Source organism: Lathyrus oleraceus, chromosome 2 (genome assembly GCF_024323335.1).
Source record: "Lathyrus oleraceus cultivar Zhongwan6 chromosome 2, CAAS_Psat_ZW6_1.0, whole genome shotgun sequence".
NCBI classification, from domain to species: domain Eukaryota; kingdom Viridiplantae; phylum Streptophyta; class Magnoliopsida; order Fabales; family Fabaceae; genus Lathyrus; species Lathyrus oleraceus.
Window position 1 is genome coordinate 387,252,465 of NC_066580.1, and position 18,865 is coordinate 387,271,329.

The following is an 18,865-nucleotide window of genomic DNA, read 5'->3' on the forward strand; positions in this document are numbered from 1 at the left end:
AATTTATCGAATCTACCGTCGATTGAATGCAATGCGTGGCCTTGCAGTCTTTCTTCTTCGCCTTCTTGTGGGCACTCTCTAAGAATCGGTTGCATTCTCAACAAGCTCATAAACGCCATTAGTAACCATTTTTTGGGTTTCATGATAGCCGAAAAAGGATGACATTTGTTTTCTCCATCAAATCCAATTATTGTCGTCAAGAATTGGAAGAGAATTCAGAATGTCATTAGTATCATTCATCTTTGTAGTGATTGATTAACAACTCACGGTCCCGGAAACACGATCATCGATGTGTGATTCTTGAAAACACGATCAAGAATCTAATCGGAGCTCTAGATACCAATTTGTTAATGCGTGAGGTACTTTTAGTGAGGAGAGAAAGAGAGAGAATGAAAAATAAGGATTAATATTATTAAATTATGATTGTACAAACTGATTTATAAAATATGTCTATTTATATATAACTAACTTGTACAATAAGTAACAAACCATAAATAATAATTAACTTTCACACAACTTGGATTATATTATATCTCAACGGTCTCCAATAAAGGACGCATTTTTCCGCTCCATCCCGCACCGACTAGAAGAAGTTTTTTTTTTTTTTAAATGGATGTTTAGAACATTAATTTTAACTAATGTTTATGTTTGATTTCAGTATTGGAATACTTGAAATTAATTTAGAAATAAAAATTTAATTTAAATATGTATGATTACTTTTGAGAAGAGTTGGTTTTATCTTCATATTCGATTTGAGCTTAAAGTTAAAGACTAAAGCTTTTTATCCTAAATGTTATTTTACACTCAAGTTTATTATTTGATTATAGAAACATAAATTGTTTTTTCTCCAAATCAACTTTTGAAATCATGCAAAACCAAACACTAAGCACTACTTGATTATACCTGTATTATAGTCAAATAAAATATAATTTTACGTTTAATTTGTCTTTTACACAAGTTATTTTAACTTATAATGCAAGCAAACACTTGTATGAGTGTTTGAAGAAAACATATATACAAAAACTATTTTCATTTAACATTTTACGACTTATATTAAAAGACTTAAACCATAATTTCTTTTTAAATATTTCGTCAAGTCAATTTAATTGGTAGCTATGCAAAAATTCAACCACTTTCTGATAGCCAAGGTTCAGTATCTAAGCTCTCTATTTTCTCACCAACTATAAAAGCATGCACCTGGTCTCCAACTTGAACCCAACTACAACCAGGATTTTTCTTAGCTCCCCTTGATTTCATCAATTCCCTTACCTTATTTGCCTCATCCCATCTTCCAGCTTCAGCATACATGTTGGAAAGCAGAATATAGTAACCACAATGGTCAGGCTTCAACTTAAACAAATGCTCAGCAGCCCAATGCCCCAATTCAACATTTCCATAAATCCTGCAAGCTCCAAGCAGTGCACCCCATATGTTAGCATCAGGTTCAAAAGATATGTTTCTAATAAGGTTTGCAGCTTCTTCAATTTGTCCTGCTCTTCCAAGAATGTCGACCATACAAGCATAGTGCATATGTGTTGGCTCAATATTATGAACCTTCATTTTCTTGAAGTATTTATTCCCTTTCTCAATTAGACCTCCATGACTACATGCTGATAAAACCGCAATAAACGAAACTGAATCGTATTCTACACCATCGTCCTTCATTGCTTCAAAGAGGTTGATTGCAGTGTCCAATTCACCAAGCATACCATATCCCAGAATCATAGTATTCCATGAAGCGACATCCTTGTGTTGAATACGGTCAAAGATTTTAGTTGCAAGATCGATTCGGCCGCACTTGGTATACAAATCCAAAAGGGAATTTGCTGCAAAAAGATGAGTATGGAAGAGCTTTCTTACCAGATGCCCATGAATCTCCTTACCTTGCTTTATAGAAGAAAGATTTGCACAAGCTGATATGATACCAATGAACGAAACAATATCGGGCATCATGCCAGAGAGTCTCATTTCTGAAAACAAATTTAGAGACTCTGAGCTGTTAGTTGTTTGAGAATAACCTATAATTAGTATATTGTAAGAAACTTTATCCTTGACAGAAATATTGAAAACATTTCGAGCAAGACTTAAACGTCCGCACTTCGAATACATGTCTGTCAGAGCATTGGAGACAAACAAATCAAAGGTGCATCCGATCCGAATTACTCTGGTGTGAATTTCTTTTCCAACATTCAGAAAACCTAATCTTGCACATGCTGGAAGAACATTTGTGAAGGTCACATTGTTGGGGGTTTCGCCATGAGCTTGCATTCGCCTCACTAATTCTACAGCTGCAAAATGGTGTCTGTTCTGAGCAAAATTTGCAACCATAGCATTCCATGACACAATATTTCTCTCTCCCATTCTGTTAAATATAGTAGACGCTGTGCACGACAATCCCGACTTCGCATACATATCTATCAAAGAGTTGCCAATAAAAATATCAGACTCAATACCCATCCTTAAACTAAACCCATGGACTTCCATTCCCATCTTAAAAAGTCCTAATTCTCCTAATACAGGTAGCATACTAGAAATGGTGACAGGGTTTGGTCTCATTCCTGCATCAATCATCAACCTAAACGCATCCAAAGCATCCATATAGAATCCCCTAAAAGAAAAACTAGTAATAATAGCATTCCAAGAAACCTCATTTCTCTCATCCATTTCATCAAAAACTTTCATAGAAGCCTCCTCACTCCCACATTTCCCATAAACATCAACCAACGCATTTCCAACCTTTACATGACTCAACAAACCAACCTTCAAAGCATAACTATGCACAACTCTCGCCATAACCACATTCTCACTATCTGCGCACACCGGCAACACACTAACAACAGTAACCAAATCCGGTCTAATAACCGGAGCAGAACCAACCATCTCTTTGAAAAAACCAAGTGACTCCTCATAAAAACCCTGAACAGAACACAAACCAATAACAGTATTCCAAGAAACCTTATCCCTTTCAAACATTTCATCAAACACCTTCATCGCATCAACTAAAAAACCACAATTACCATACAGCATCAAAAGGGTATTTCCAACAAAAACATCCTTATCAAAACCAAACTTAAACACAACCCCATGAACCTCCCTACCCTTATCAATCTCCAAATAATCAGAACAGCCCTTTAAAACAAAAGGGTAGGTGTGATCATCAGGCCTAACACCAGAACGAACCATGGTGTTATAGATACTAAACCCATCAAAAATACCCGCAATGGAATAAGCACGGATGAGGGTGTTCCACAAGAAAGCAGTGCGGGAAAATGAAACAGCTTTTTGGAAGAGAAAAAGGGAATTTTTTGGGTGTCCAAAGGTAGCGTATTGGAGAATGAGAGAAGCGGAGATGGAGACACTGTGAGGGAGGAAAGCGTGGAGGATGGCAAAGGCATGGAGTTGCTTTGTGTGTGAAACGGTGTGGGAATGAGTGCAGAGTTGAAGAAGGTTTGGGTGAGTTTGAGTGTTGGAAGATGAAGAAAATGAAAAAGAAAAGAGAGTGTTATTGGTGAATTTGTGTTTGAGTTTGTTGAGAAGATGGAAATGGAATAGCATGGAACAATGTCGAGTTTGATGATTGTCTCTTTCGGTTGATGTAGCATAGTGTTTGAGTTTGACAATTTAGATTTCTCCTTAGAGAATCTATTCAGTTTTACATATAATTTATATTCTCAAAATTTAAATTTAAAATAAGATGATTAGTTAAAATAGAATTTTTTATTCGAATATCCCACATTTTCAAAAAAAAATCCTAAAATAATTTAGTTTTTAAAAAATTTCTCAAACTACCCCAATTTCAACAAAAAAAAATCCGTAAGGCATAGGCGCTAATTTTAAGTGGGGGCGTCAATTTGATTGACTACATCATATGGTGCTGCCAATACAATTGACGTCCATGTGTAATTTGAAAGAGGAGGCGCCAATTGGTCTGGCGTCTCAGTGCAATGTGAATTTTTTTTATAAATAGATGTGTTGTGTGATTCATTTTTCCATATTCCATTTCGTCATATTGCAAACATGTTTGGTGTTCGTCGTCACTATGAAAAAATGATTTATTTGAGAGATAAACTTATGATGTTGATGCTCTTCTGGAACATCTGTAGTTTCGATCAACTGAAGAGGGAGTTGGTTCGTTGGTTAGATGGAAAAATACCAGAAGGGAAAAAAATTAGAAGTATTGAGAGACTCGATAGTATATTTGGTTGGGTGCGAGTCAAAACTGATAAGGATGTTAGGGAAATGATGTTTGGACGAGATGACATCAGTTTGATTGTTGTAATCAGTTACAAATGTTCTGTTTTAAGTTTGCTTATGTTGTAGTGATGTTTGTTGTTAACCTTGTTGTAACAAAAAGATAGTGATATATAAAAATGCAAGGTTACAAAAAAATGAAAGGAGATACTAAATTATGATGCAGATGTTGCTCCTAGATTGGGATATTTGTTCTTATTGTGTCCTGGTTGACGACATATACTACATAATCTTATCATTTTATCAGTCGTATCCATTTCTGTTCTAATACGCGTGATGTTTGGCCGTCCTTTTTACTTTCTTCGCATCTCATCGTTGTGTCAAACTATGTCACCTTCATATGGAAAGTATTCCTCCATTGGTAGTATTGGGAAGCTTTTGTCATACACATTCATGACGGTAATGGTCTTGTAAACATCATATAGATGTCTATAAGCGTCCTGGCGAGTATGTGTGCATGCCGCAATGACATGGGAGCAAGGAATACGGAAGGCCTGGAACTTTCCACAATCGCACCAAATTCTGTTTAGTTTGACAGTATAGGATAAATTTGGTATCCCCTCATTGTGGTCCATTGCTTCCTGTACACTGAAATTTTGCCTATGACGGTAAAAGATTGTAATCGCGTGTGTGCTAGCTTTGATACTTTCCTCTTTCATCACTTTCATACAACATTCACGGAATATTTGACCTGACATTAACACAACACTCCATCTTTCACCTCTGGTTGCGAAGGTAGAAGCCAACCTAAAATAGATTATTCTGACCAAAGCGGTTATTGGTAGATTTCTAATGCCTTTGAATACGCCGTCCATGCATTCCACAAGGTTTGTTATCATGTGGCCCCATCGACAACCTTTGTCAAATACCCTTGTTCACTGCTCTACTGGTATGATATCCACCTATCTTCCTCCATCTGCATTAGACAATCTAATTTCATCACGGTAATGTTGAAATGACGGATGAGTTAGAGCATACCCTGCATTCACCACTTTTTTGCGAAGGTTCTTGTCTTTGATTGCACACATGAAGTTTTGTGCGATATGTCTAATGCAATAGACATGGGTAGAAAGAGGATCATGCCATCAGTTATCATGGTTATTGTAAGCACTCTCAATGGAAGCATGTCTATCTGAAATCAAACAAATATTGGCTTGTGAAGCGACATGTGTTCTGAGATGTCGAAGGAAGAAACCCCAACCACCAGCAGTTTCACCTTCAACCAGAGCAAAGGTAATGGGAAAGACATTATTGTTGTCGTCTTGTGCAACAGCCATAAGCAAAGTACCCTTGTATTTTTCGTATAACCATGTTCCATCAATTTGAATAATAGATTTGTAGAATGCAAAACCTTTGATGCACGGTTCAAACGCCCAAAAGAGGCGGTGAAAGATTTTATTTCCAGCAACACAGGTTCCGTCTGGCGTAAATGCTGGCAATGTCTCCATAATTGCAACAATTCATATTGAGTATGTTTTTAGTTCCCATAAAAACAGTGGCAATTCTTTGTATGAATCCTCCCAGTTGCCAAATACTTGTTCAACAGCCTTTATCCTCGCAATCCACGCTTTCTTGTAAGATGGAGTATAATTATATCTTGTGACGATATGAGATATTATTATACTCACCTTCATTGATGGGTCTTTGTTAACAAGCGGCAAAGTGTCTTGACATATCAATGCAACGCTTAATTTACGGTGATCTTGTTCAACATTAGTTGCAATGCAACTGTGAGGTGGGTCTATAGAAGCTATCTCCCCAGAGTTGCTTCTCTTTTTGTGAGACGCAGTCAACCAAAACTTGCAAAGGATTTTACGACATTCGATGACATACCTTCTCGAATCAGTGCCTTTCACTATGAAATCAGCAGAGTTATTCATGTGAAATTTTTTAATAGCTCGCACACATTCTTCTTTAGTGTGGAACCTGTCTCCCATTTTTAACGCACCCTTTGATCGTGGATACGGGTTATAAAAAACATTGTTGGATGTTTCTTCATCATGCAGATCCATGTTTGTCATATGTTAAGGCGAATTATATACATGACTTGGAGGTAATGGCGTTGGATGATCGTCATCTTCAATGTTGTTGTTCAACATATGATCGACATGTGTCTCAGTCTCTTCTTCTTCTTCATCAACGATGTTGACTTTTGCTTCTGCTTCTGGGTCGGCTTCATCTGAGTTTTCTGAATCAAATTCATCAACATCAACTTGATTAGTTATCTGAGATTGCTGAGATGGTATACTTGGTTAAAGAGTAATATATAACTCAATAGAGTTGTAACCAGAATGTTTGTGACTAACAAACATATATTCAACATCTTCATCGTCCCGTACCTTTAGCGGGAAAAATTTGCATTGACTGTTCTTGGAAAAAAAATTGAACTTTGATACGTGATTTGTGATACAAGACCAGATCCTATGCAAGATTCAATTTGTTTTTTCAAATGCAAGAAATATGAATTTCTCTTGATCGAAAGTCGGATAGTATCGGTGTTTCAAAAACAAAACTCGTTTAGATCACACTCATATGTCTCACCGTTGCAGTGAGCATTGATAGTATATTTTGGTGCAGATGACATTGTAATATTTTTTGTGCAAATGAAAAGTAATATTTTTTTGGGTGCAGATGAATTTGTGTTGATTGTAGGATGTAGATAGTAAGACACTTAAATAGACAAGTGATGTGGCAAGTAGAGCCGTCAATTTAGGGGGTCGGGGCCTAACTTTTAAGGCCCCAAAAATATAGGGGGCCCAAAATTCTAAAAATAAATGAGCCCCAAAATATATAGGCCCCCTAAACTAAAGGCCCATAAAATTCAAATAAAATCTTAAGGCCCCATCATTTTTTAATGTTCACTTTTTATAGAAAAAAAATTGACTTTTTAAAAAAAAAAAAAAATTATTATTTTATTTTCATAAAAATCATTTTTTTCAAAAAATATCAACTTTTTTATTTTAGGAAAAATTTGATTTTGTTTCAAATAAAATTAAACTTTTTTATTTAAAAAAATCGACTTAATTTTTTGGAAAAAATCGATTTTTTTTATTTTAGAAAAAACTTTGACTTTTTTTTCCTATTTCCGAAAAAAGTCAGTTTTTTTTTATTTTCGAAAAAATTCGGGGTTTTTTTCAAAAACAAATCACCTTTTTTTTTTTCAAAAAAATCGACTTTTTTTATATATAAAAAAAATTGAAATTTTTTTTCAAAAAAAATCATATTTTTTACTTTTAGGAAAAATCGACTTTTTTCTCGAAAAAAATCGATTGTTTATTTTCAAAATAAAATTGATATTCTTTTTCGAAAAAAATATTTTTTTCTTTTAAAAAAGAATTGACTTTTTTTTCGAAAAAAATTGATTTTTTTATTTTTAAAGAAAAACCGCCTTTCTCATTTAAAAAAATTAATCAGTTTTTTTTACGAAAAAAAATTATTTTTTTTTTTTGAAAAAAATATTTTTTTTTTCAAAAATATCAATTTTTTAAAAAAAAACTAAAAATTTTAATACTTTAAAAAAATCGATTATGTTTATTTTTTAAAAAAATTGTTTTTTTTTATTTTGAAAAAATAAGGTTTTTTTTTTAAAAAAAGTAGTTTTCAAAAATATTTATTTAAAAAAATAAAATATGTTGTTTCAAATAAATTATATTTTGAACCCCTCATTTAGGCCCTTTAAAAAACAAAAATATGAGGGGGCTTAAAAATAAGGGGCCAAAGAGTTATTGATTTAGTAGGGGGCCTAAAAAAATGGGGCCTAATTGTTAGGGTTTTATCATTTAGGGCTTTTTTGACCTCTCTACTTTTCACTCTCTATCCCCTTGTTTCATTTTGTACGATGTGATTTTGATGGACCTTGTAAACTAATCACGAGCCTAGGCAATGCATTGCTTTTATAATAAAAAGATATCATTAAAACAAATGAGTTGATGGACATTAGTGATGGTAAATTGAATATTTAAAAATAATTTCTATACAAAATCCTATCAATCTAAAATTAGACAAAATCCTATCAATCTAAAATTAGAATCCAAATAAGGATAAAGAATGAATTAATTTAAAACGAGAACCAATATGGAATTAATGCAGTCAGTCGAACGGGCATTCGAGACAACATGGACTCGGGAATGGATAGTTGACTTTGGTCAACTAGTTGACCAGAAAGTCAACCAATAACCTCAGTCAACCGTTTGTATCAAATCAGGGTTTCAATCCATCACAAGCTTCGAATCAATGGGTTAACCGGTGTGAATGTGAATGAATGAAGTATGAATATGCATAAATGGATTTCAAGTCGTAGGTCGAATGAAAAGTGAAAAAGGAGAAGGCATATTTTGGGGTACGACAACATGCCATGTTGCATAGGTATGAATCCTTTCTTGGAATCATGCATATTAAAGCGTCTCAGCACTTTGTCTATGTACGTACTCTGACTTAGGGCAAGCAGTTTTTGTGATCTATCTCTATAGATTCTGATTCCTAATATATAGGCTATTTCACCTAGGTCCTTCATAGAAAAGCATTTCCCCAACCAAGACTTTACTTGTTGCAGGGTAGGGACATCGTTTCCAATGAGTAATATGTCATCTACATATAATACCAGGAAAACGATCACGCTCCCACTAACCTTCTTGTAGACACAAGGCTCATCTTCATTCTTGATGAATCCATATTGTTTTACTGTTTCATCAAAATGAAGATTCCAGCTTCTGGAAGCCAGCTTCAATCCATAGATTGATCTTTGTAACTTACATATCTTTTGGGCTTCTTCTAGTATGTCAAATCCTTCAGGTTGTGTCATGTACACGTCCTCAAGAAGATTCCCATTAAGGAAAGCAGATTTGACATCCATCTGCCATATTTCATAATCATGATATGCAGCGATATCAAGTAAAATCTGAACAGATTTAAGCATTGCAACTGGTGAAAAGGTTTCATCATAGTCAACCCCATGAATTTGTTTATATCCTTTTACAACCAGTCTTGCCTTATGTTCCAGAAATGGAAATCAAGTACACCAATGTGTAGATCCTTCATCCTAGGTCACGACTATATGCATGGCTAAGTCTAATTCAACATACACAAGGAGAATCGAAGCAATTATCATTTGCACATGAAACTTTAAACAACCATAACTCATTCAATATTGCATGAAAAATCATGATTCAAAGCTCAGCATGATTAGGATAACAAGATCTACAATAATAACACAAGAAATTTGAGAAAAGAGAGATTCGATTTGGTGACCTCTTGAAGTGCAGATCTGGAATTTGCTTGATTCAGTCTTTGTAATGGCTTCAATGTTGCTCCAGAATGCTTGCATAAGTGATTGGAAGAGAGATCAAGGCTTAATTGTCCATGATTTTACCAGAACTTTGCATCACCATTGTTGCTTCCAAGCTTTGAGTATGCTTCCATGTGCCACGATTTGCTTTGGTTTCACATGCAAAATTGCTCAAGAACACTTCAAGACAATGAATCAAGCACTGGAAATGGATTAGATGTGAAGAAATTTGGAGAAATTTTGAGAGAGAATTTTGAGAGATTTTTCTAGATCTGAAAAAATGAATTGTTAATCTAAAAAACAGTTAGGGTTATGGTATATATATGTCATGCTAATCAAGCTTTAATCATGTTTAGCCAAATTATAATGGTAATTAGTAAAATGAGGTGCAAGTGCAATTTTGGTTTTTCACCTTATTTATGAAAATCATGAATGAACAGTACACGAATTTGTATTCATTTTCACTTAAAAATCCATTTTGGAGCCAATGGGGGTGGTGGAATGCTTAAACAATGCACCAAATTTAAACTCCAATTTTCCCTCCAAAAATGCAAGAATTTGCAAATGATTATGTGATGACAATTTGTGCAATGCAATGCATGTTTTGGAAACTAGAGGTCAAAATGAGAATTTAGCAAAAAGAACCACTTGAATTGGAGTTTTGGTTGAGAAGTTATGCCCATTTGAATCTCCATGTACACTTTGTCAAGTTTTGATCATATCTCCTTAACCACACATGAGAAATCCATGATCTTGGACTTTTTGGAAATGGGAGAGAAAGATATACAACTTTCATGTTCAACAAAGTTTCATTTGAAGCTTTCTTGATGATGTAATCTTGAGTTGAAAACCTTTCCATTTTTGGCAAATTCAGTTTACAGGTCACTTTCTATTTTTGGAAAGTTTTGACCTGACTTTAAATTCTTCAATGTTGATGTTTGAAATGTCAAATGATACTTGTTTGAACATGAATGAAGTATTTCCACTCACTTCCTACCTCCAAATCCAACAGTTGACTTTGCAGTTGACTTTTGTGGTTGATAGATGACTTGGTCATGCACAGATGATTTTGAGCCTCAACCTCTTGATGAAATGGCACCAAAATGAAACCCTAGCTTATACAAGCCCAATAAAATCATATGATGATCTCCACCTCATTAAAGACCTCATCTCCTTGAAAAATCCTGACTGGTATAATGCAACTGATTAGGGTTGACCAGAGGTCAAAACCCTAATCCCAAGGAATCTGGTCAGGAATAATGAACCATGATGATGATGGTGTACCATTTCAACCAAGATAATACTCAACCTCCTTGAGGAACCAAGAAACCTTAATTGAAGCACAAACCTCAAATGATTGATGGTCAACTTATGAGACCCTCAGGCTTGCATCCCTTAACCTCTCCATCTTCTGAGAAAGACCTAGGAGGATGACTTGCTTATTGTTTCCACATGATATGCAAAGATGTAATGCCTAATGTCCTACAAAATGAAATGCAATATGCTAAACTAGTCCCAAGAGAGGAGGGCAAATTTTGAGGTGTTACAATCAGTTATGAGATATCCATATATCTCAGGTAGGTGACGTATCCTGCTTGACCTATGTTGGTCTTGTTCGACTTGAGCAGGTTGCTCTTCCACAACTACTTGTGTTTCCTACTTTAATTCCTCCATAGGTGTATCAAAGCTTTGTGATTCTTGAATTTCTTCAAGCTCTACTTTCCTCCCATTGATTCCTTTGGAAATAAAATCCTTTTCTAGGAAAACTCCAGTTCAAGCGACAAACACTTTGCCCTCGGAAGGATTGTAGAAGTAATACCCTCTTGTTTCTTTAGGATACCCCACAAATAAGCATTTGTCAAATTTGGGCTCAAGCTTAGTTGAAATTTGTCGTTTCACATAAACTTCGCAACCCCAAATCTTCATGTAAGACATATGTGGTTTCTTACCACTTCATATCTCATATGGTGTCTTCTCAACCTTTTTGGATGGAACACGGTTAAGTGTGTAAGTTGCTGTCAATAGTGCATGTCCCCAAAAGGAGTTTGGAAGATCGGCGTGACTCATCATGGATCGGACCATGTCTAACAGAGTTTAATTTCTTCTCTCAGATACACCATTCCATTCGGGTGTTCTAGGAGGAGTAAGTTGAGATAGGATCCCACACTCTTTCAGATGGTCATCAAACTCTAGGCTTAAATACTCACCACCTCGATCTGATCGAAGAGTTTTAATATTCTTACCTAGTTGGTTTTGTACTTCATTCTTGAATTCCTTGAACTTTTCAAAGGACTCTGATTTGTGTTTCATTAAATACACATAACCATATCTACTAAAATCGTCAGTAAATGTGATGAAGTACTGAAAACCTTCTCTGGCTGGTATGTTCAGTGGTCCACATACATCAGTATGTATGAGGGCAAAAAAAATCATTAGCTCTTTCACCTTTTCCTGTGAATGGAGACTTTGTCATCTTTCCAATTAAACAAGATCTGCATGTCTCATATGATTCATAATCAAAGAGTCCAAGAGTCCATCTTTATGGAGTTTGGAAATGCGTTTCTCATTTATGTGGCCTAATTGACAATGCCAAAGGTAAGTTGGATTTAACTCATTAGGTTTCATCCTTTTAGTATTAATGTTATAAATAGGCATTTCAAGATCAAGGACATATAGTCCATTGTTCATTTGTGTAGTAGCATAGAATATATCATTCAAATAAATTGAGCAACAATTCTTCTTTATTATAACTGAAAAACCAAACTTGTCCAAACAAGAAACGGAAATAATATTCCTGCTAATTGCAGGTACATAATAACAGTTCTCTAACTGAATTATTAAACCACTAGGTAAAGTCAATACATAAGTTCCTACGGCTAAAGCAACAACCTTTGCTTCATTGCCAACTCGTAGGTCAACTTCATCTTTTGCCAAATCTCTACTCCTTTTTAGCCCCTGCACATTGGTACAAATGTGAGAACCTCGTCCAGTATCTAATACTCATGATGCAGAAGTAGATAAATTAATTTCAATAACAAAAATACCTGAAGTTGAAGTCTCTACTCCATTCTTCTTATCTTCCAGGTACTTTGGGCAGTTTCTCTTCCAGTGTCCGATCTTACCGCAATGGAAACAGGTGCCTTCCTTTGTTATGCCTCTACTAGGCTTCAAAGCAGCAACAGTGGGTTTGGGTTTGGCAACTTCCTTGCCTTTCCCTTTATCACCCTGCTTGATGGGTCTTTTGTTTTGTCTCTTCCCATTTCCGATCATCAGAATGAACTTCCCTTTTGACTTCAGATTCTGCTCAACAATTCTTAACATGGCTAGCAGTTCAGGGAGAGATTTGTCCATATCATTCATATTGAAATTTAGGACAAATTGACTGAATCTATCTGGCAACGATTGCAAGATCAAATCAGTCGCAAGTTCCTTTCCGAGGGGAAAACCCAACCTCTCAAGGTTTTCCACATACCCAATCATCTTGAGCACATGGAGACCTACAGGGGCTCCCTCACCTAACTTGCCTTGAAAAAGGGCTTTTGAAACTTCAAATCTTTCATGCCTTGCTTGCTCTTGATAGAGCATCTTCAGGTGTTCGATCATATCGAACGCTGCCATGTTCTCATGTTGCTTTTGCAACTCTGAGTTCATGGTAGCTAGCATGAGACAAGCAGTTTCATTGGCATCATCGACATGCTTATTATAAGCATCTTTTTCTGCCTTAGGTGCAGAACTAGGAGGTTCCTCTTCAGGAACATGTTTCTCCAAGACATACAACTTTCTATCATGTTTGAGGACAATCCTCAAATTTCGGTGCCAATCCAGAAAATTTGTCCCAGACAATTTTTCCTTGTCAAGGATTGATCGCAAAAATGTTGTTAGAGGTGTTTCTTGTCATGGTAATCTACATGAAAATAATGAAAATATAAGTATCAATAACATATTTAATTACGCCTTTAATTAAATATGCTCCCACTATTTTACTCAAAACAAATGACCCTCACCATTTGATTCGGAAAATCCTGTTGGAAGATTTTCTAGTGGGTCGAGATCCACATCCTTTGTTTTAAGTCCGCGTAGGCGGATTACATAAAACTAGGTTATTTAAGTAGAAACTCCTTCCAATTGTATCTAATACAACTCTCGAATATTTTAGTTGGGTGAATAACTCCTTATTCCAATCCATCACATGGATCATTTCCAACTCTTGCTTCTAAACATATATAATCTTATTATAATTTGTTTAGTTAAGTTTGACCCATTGTTTTAGCAATTGGATATTACAATTATCCCATCGCACCTTACTAATATAGAACATGCACCTCGCGTAGGCGAAACCTACATTATCCGATACTAGTCTTGATGAGTGCTAAAACTTGGAAAGCATAAACTTAATATTTAATTTGAGGGAATTTGCAATTATTCTGATCTCACCGGCTTATTTATCATATAAATCGTCTCTCACATGCATCAACATACATTCACATGCATCAACATACATAATGAATCAGTTATGGCCCCTAGCGCAATTGTTCTCCTAAGCCAATGAGAGAACCTAACCTATCCTAATAACGATCTAAGCTTCTCCAAGCAAGATCTTCAAGGTTGTCCTCCTTTGATATTGAATTCTTCTCTTTCTTCATAACATTACATTACATAAAAGAAACTTGCAGACCTCCAAAGATCAACATGTATGTAATCAAGTGGTCTATGTGTTCTTTGTTTTCCTTTATTGAACTTCACTCTACAAGATTTTCCAAGTACATTGGGTTCACAAAACTTTGGCTTTTCGACTTTTTCTCCACCAAGTAGATTTTGTTTCCCCAATTCGACCATACCCTTTTCACTGACATGACCCAATCTCATGTGCCAAATTTCTGTCCTTGGTAAAGGTTTTATGGATGCAACATCTGCAGAATCACTAACAACTTCAGTCTCAAGGGTATACAAGTCTTGTTTCTTCACGTCTCTTAAGACTTCCTTCGACCCCTTTATGACTTTTAGAATACTTTTCTCTCCTTGGAAAACATATCCTTTCTTGTCGAATTCACCAAGAGAAATCCAATTTCTCTTCAAATCAAGTACATACCTGACTTCAGTCAACAACCTCATTGACTCATCATGAAGCTTGAATCTCACAGACCTAACATCTGCAATCTTGCAAGCTTTATTATTTCCAAGAAATACAGATCCACCATCTTGATCATATAGTTCCTCGAACAAGTCTTTGTTCGAAGTCATGTGCCAAGTGCAACCCGAATCCATAATCCAATTTACTTGAGTCGCCGCTTGAAACCACAAGAACATTAGATGAGTTGAAATCATCTTGAACAATGGATACGTCGCCATTATCCTTACCTCCACGATCTTTCAGGCATTCAGGGTACACTTTTCTTGTATGACCCTCCTTATTATAGTGATAACATCGAATACCATATGCATCACCACTATAACACTTATGTTGACTTTTAGCCTTCTTCTTGTCAAACTTGTCATCTCTCTTTGGGAATTTTGCCTTAACCGACAAACCTTCACCAATTGAAGATGACTTGTGCTCCTTTCGTTTGTTTAAATATTAGAATACAATGATGAGTGAACTTCTTCAAGGGTCAGAGACCCTCTTCCATACAAAAGAGTTTCTTTGAAGTGAGCATGTGACTTTTCTTGTTTAAATTTTTAGAAGACATTTTAGAGTTTTCTTTATGAATACAACATTAAAATGCTTAATAATTTGTTGTACTATATTACTTTTATAATATTATTAAATTAACTATGCTTATCTTTTGACACCTATTCATTTATATATATATATATATATATATATATATATATATATATATATATATATATATATATATATATATATATATATATATATATATATATATATATATATATATATATATATATATAATTTAACGTGTCATGATAGAAAATAAAAGAAAATGGGTATAATAATAAATATGGCGGCAATGTGTTTTCTCAAGTTAAAAATTATAATTACTTTTATTTTTATTTTTATGTTAATATTGCCTTAATTTTTATTTTTCATGTTTAACATAAAAATAAATAAACTACGCTTTATTATTAAAATCATATATGGAATAAATAATCATAATTATAAAATTAGTTGACATAAATATTTTTCAATATTATTAATATAAAGTAAAAATAAAAATAATTATAATTTTTAAAAATTAACTACTAAAAAAAATCGTCAGAACATACAAAAATGCACCGGGTATTTTAGTTAAAATTCATATTTTTGTAATATTATCAACAACCAAAATGAAAACAATTATATTAAATTAATTATAATTTTTTAAAGTAACTCAAAAATTCAATAAAACTTATAATTCATACCTGAACAAATGTTATGTCACTAATTAATTTGTCCAATATATGTTTTTTAATATATTTAAAATTGAAATGAAAATAGTTATAATATAGAAATTAGTTTTTCAAAAATACAGACTATAATATGGTTTTCATAGGAAAAAAATAATTTTTCATATGTTAGTTTTATTAGACAAATTTTTGTCACTAAAAACACTTGGGGCCAAATAACTCATGGCCCCATAATTGTCATTGTCCAATAACTTATGACCATCCATTAAAACTAAGAGGTCGTTCAACCTAACAAATCATTATGATATCAGACCATTGAGGTAAGACAAAAATGTTCTACCTTCAGGTAGACTCAAAAAAGATTTTAGAACCTCCGAAATAAGTATATACATAGAAAAACACTTGATTTGAGTTGATCATTGAAGAAGAACTGTCGGATGAAAAATAAATTATAGTCTAACAATTGTCTATTTCGATAATGCCCTTATATTGGAAGATTCTAGGCCCCAAATCATTAGGAAAGTCCTATAAAAAACACTAAATGTCAAATCAAGATACATATATCTTATACAAAGAATATTTCTCAAATTCGAAAGAAACTTACTTGGACGTCAAAGTGTTTATATGTATCACTCTCATTAACGCGATAAACCACAAAAATACGATTTCCTAGACTTGACGACATCTTAGAGTTAATCTTAGAGTTAATCTTCTCTTTTCTGTTAGTTAGAGTTAATCTTCTCTTTTCTTTCTCCCTTTTGTATTAAGGTTGAGCACTTGTAAGATTCGCTTTAAATCCATCTTTGCTTATAAAAAAAAACAACAACTTAAATTTTATATTTATTCAATATATTTTAAAGATTAATTATAAACTTGAGAAAAAACATTGCCACCATATTTACCATTATATCATTTTTCCTTTATTTTTATCATGACACATCAAATTTTTAGAGGACATTTTATAATTCTCTTTATGAATGCAACATTAAAATGTTTAATTTAATAATAGAAATTTATTGTATTATATTAATTTTATAATATTATTAAATTAACCATGCTTATATTTTGACACCTATTCATTCTTATATATATTTTTGAATATTACCTTTATTTTTTTTTTATGTTTAACATAAAAATAAATAAATTATATTTTATTATTAAAATCATATATGAATAAATAATCATAACTATAAAATTAGTTGACATAAATATTTTTCAATATTATTAATATAAAAGTGAAAATAACAGTAATTATAATAAAGTAATTATAATATTTAAAAATTAGCTACTAAAAAAATCGTTGGAACATACAAAAATAAATGGGGTATTAGTAAATAAATAATTAGTTAAAATTCATATTTTTGTGATATTATCAACAACAAAATAAAAACAATTATATTAAATTAATTATAATTTTTTAAAGTAACTCAAAAATTCAATGAAACTTACGATTCATACCTGAGCAAATGTTATGTCGCTAATTAATTTGTCAAATATATGTTTTTTAATATATTTAAAATTGAAATGAAAATAGTTATAATATAGAAATTTGTTTTCTAAACATACAGATTATAATATGGTTTTCATGTAGTATTCATAAAAAAAATATTTTATCATTAAAATTTATTAAAACTAATATTTTTTTTGTAAAATCATCGAAAGGAAATGAAAACAAATTATAATTTACAAACTAATTTTTTTATATGTTAGTTTTATTACGTTGATTTTTAAGAAAATGAGTCATTTAACAAATCGTTAGAACATATTTTAATATATTAGACAAATATTTGTCACTAAAAACACTTGCAGCCAAATAACTCATGACCCTCTAACACTCATTTTCAACTCATGCCCCTCTAACACTCATTCTCTAACAACTCAATACCATTCATTAAAACTTCTAAGAGGTCGTTCAACCTGATAAACCATTATGATGTCGGACCATTAAGGCAAGGCAAAAAATATTCTACCTTTAGTTATAGACTCAAGAAAGATTTTAGGACCTCTAGAATAAGTATAAATCTATCATAAAAAAAACATTTGAGCAGATACCTCAAGGAGGATCGTCAGATGAAAAAATAAATTATAATCTAACAATTATCCATTTTGATAATGACTTTATATTGGAAGAGTCTAGGCCCTAAAAATACTAGAAAAACCCTATAAAAAATAGTAAATGTCAAATCAAGATACACATATCTTATACAAAAAATATTTCTCACATCCGATAGAAACTTACTTATACGTCGAAGTGTTTACATGTACCACTCTCGTTAAGGCGATAAACCACAAAAAAAATGCGATTTTCTAGACTTGCCGACATCTCATCAACTTCAAAACTACGTAAACTATTATTTAGAGTTAGTCTTTTCTTTTCTTTCTCTCTTTTGTATTAGGATTGAGTACATGTTGGATTCGCTTTAATATCATCTTTGCTTATAAAAAAATTTATATTTTATATTTATTCGACATATTTTAAAGAAAAAGTGAGAATAGTTGTGATATATAAATTATATTTTTCTATAAAAATCATACATGATACATAGATGTATTTTTTTTAAATACATTAAAATATTTTAGTAAATATTTGGCATAATATTAAATAATATAAGATGCATATGTATTTACTACTGATAATTATATGAAAAAATACTAGAAAATTATTTTAGATTGAGACATTAAAAATATATTGAACAAATATTTATCACATATAAGTATAACAAACACAAGACAAATAATTTTGAATAGTACATAAAAAAAAAGCGTGAGACGAATATTTGTTATTAAATAAAATTTTAATCAAAAATATGGAACAATAAATTTTTCATCAATAAATATATAAGAAAAGAAATTATTTGAATTTGAAAAATATAAAAAAATGAAAATATATTTATCATAAATACATAAAAAAAACACTAATACATAAAAGAAACATAAAAATAATATTTTAATAAAAAATTAAATTCATTTTAAATTTGTAAA

At 32.6% G+C, this 18,865-nt stretch overlaps 1 protein-coding gene across 1 annotated transcript; it reads right to left on the reverse strand.

Moving 5' to 3' along the window:
- Positions 1 to 908: 908 nt before the first annotated feature.
- LOC127119661 (pentatricopeptide repeat-containing protein At3g16610) lies at positions 909 to 3,620 on the reverse strand. The gene has a single exon (XM_051049938.1). The coding sequence runs from the start codon at positions 3,553 to 3,555 to the stop codon at positions 1,126 to 1,128; it is 2,430 nt and encodes an 809-aa protein (XP_050905895.1). The 5' UTR covers positions 3,556 to 3,620; the 3' UTR covers positions 909 to 1,125.
- Between the last annotated feature and the right edge of the window lie 15,245 nt (positions 3,621 to 18,865).

Coding starts and splice junctions, on each gene's coding strand:
- LOC127119661 (XM_051049938.1), bottom strand. CDS start 3,555: ATGCTATTCCATTTCCATCTTCTCAACAAACTCAAACACAAATTCACC.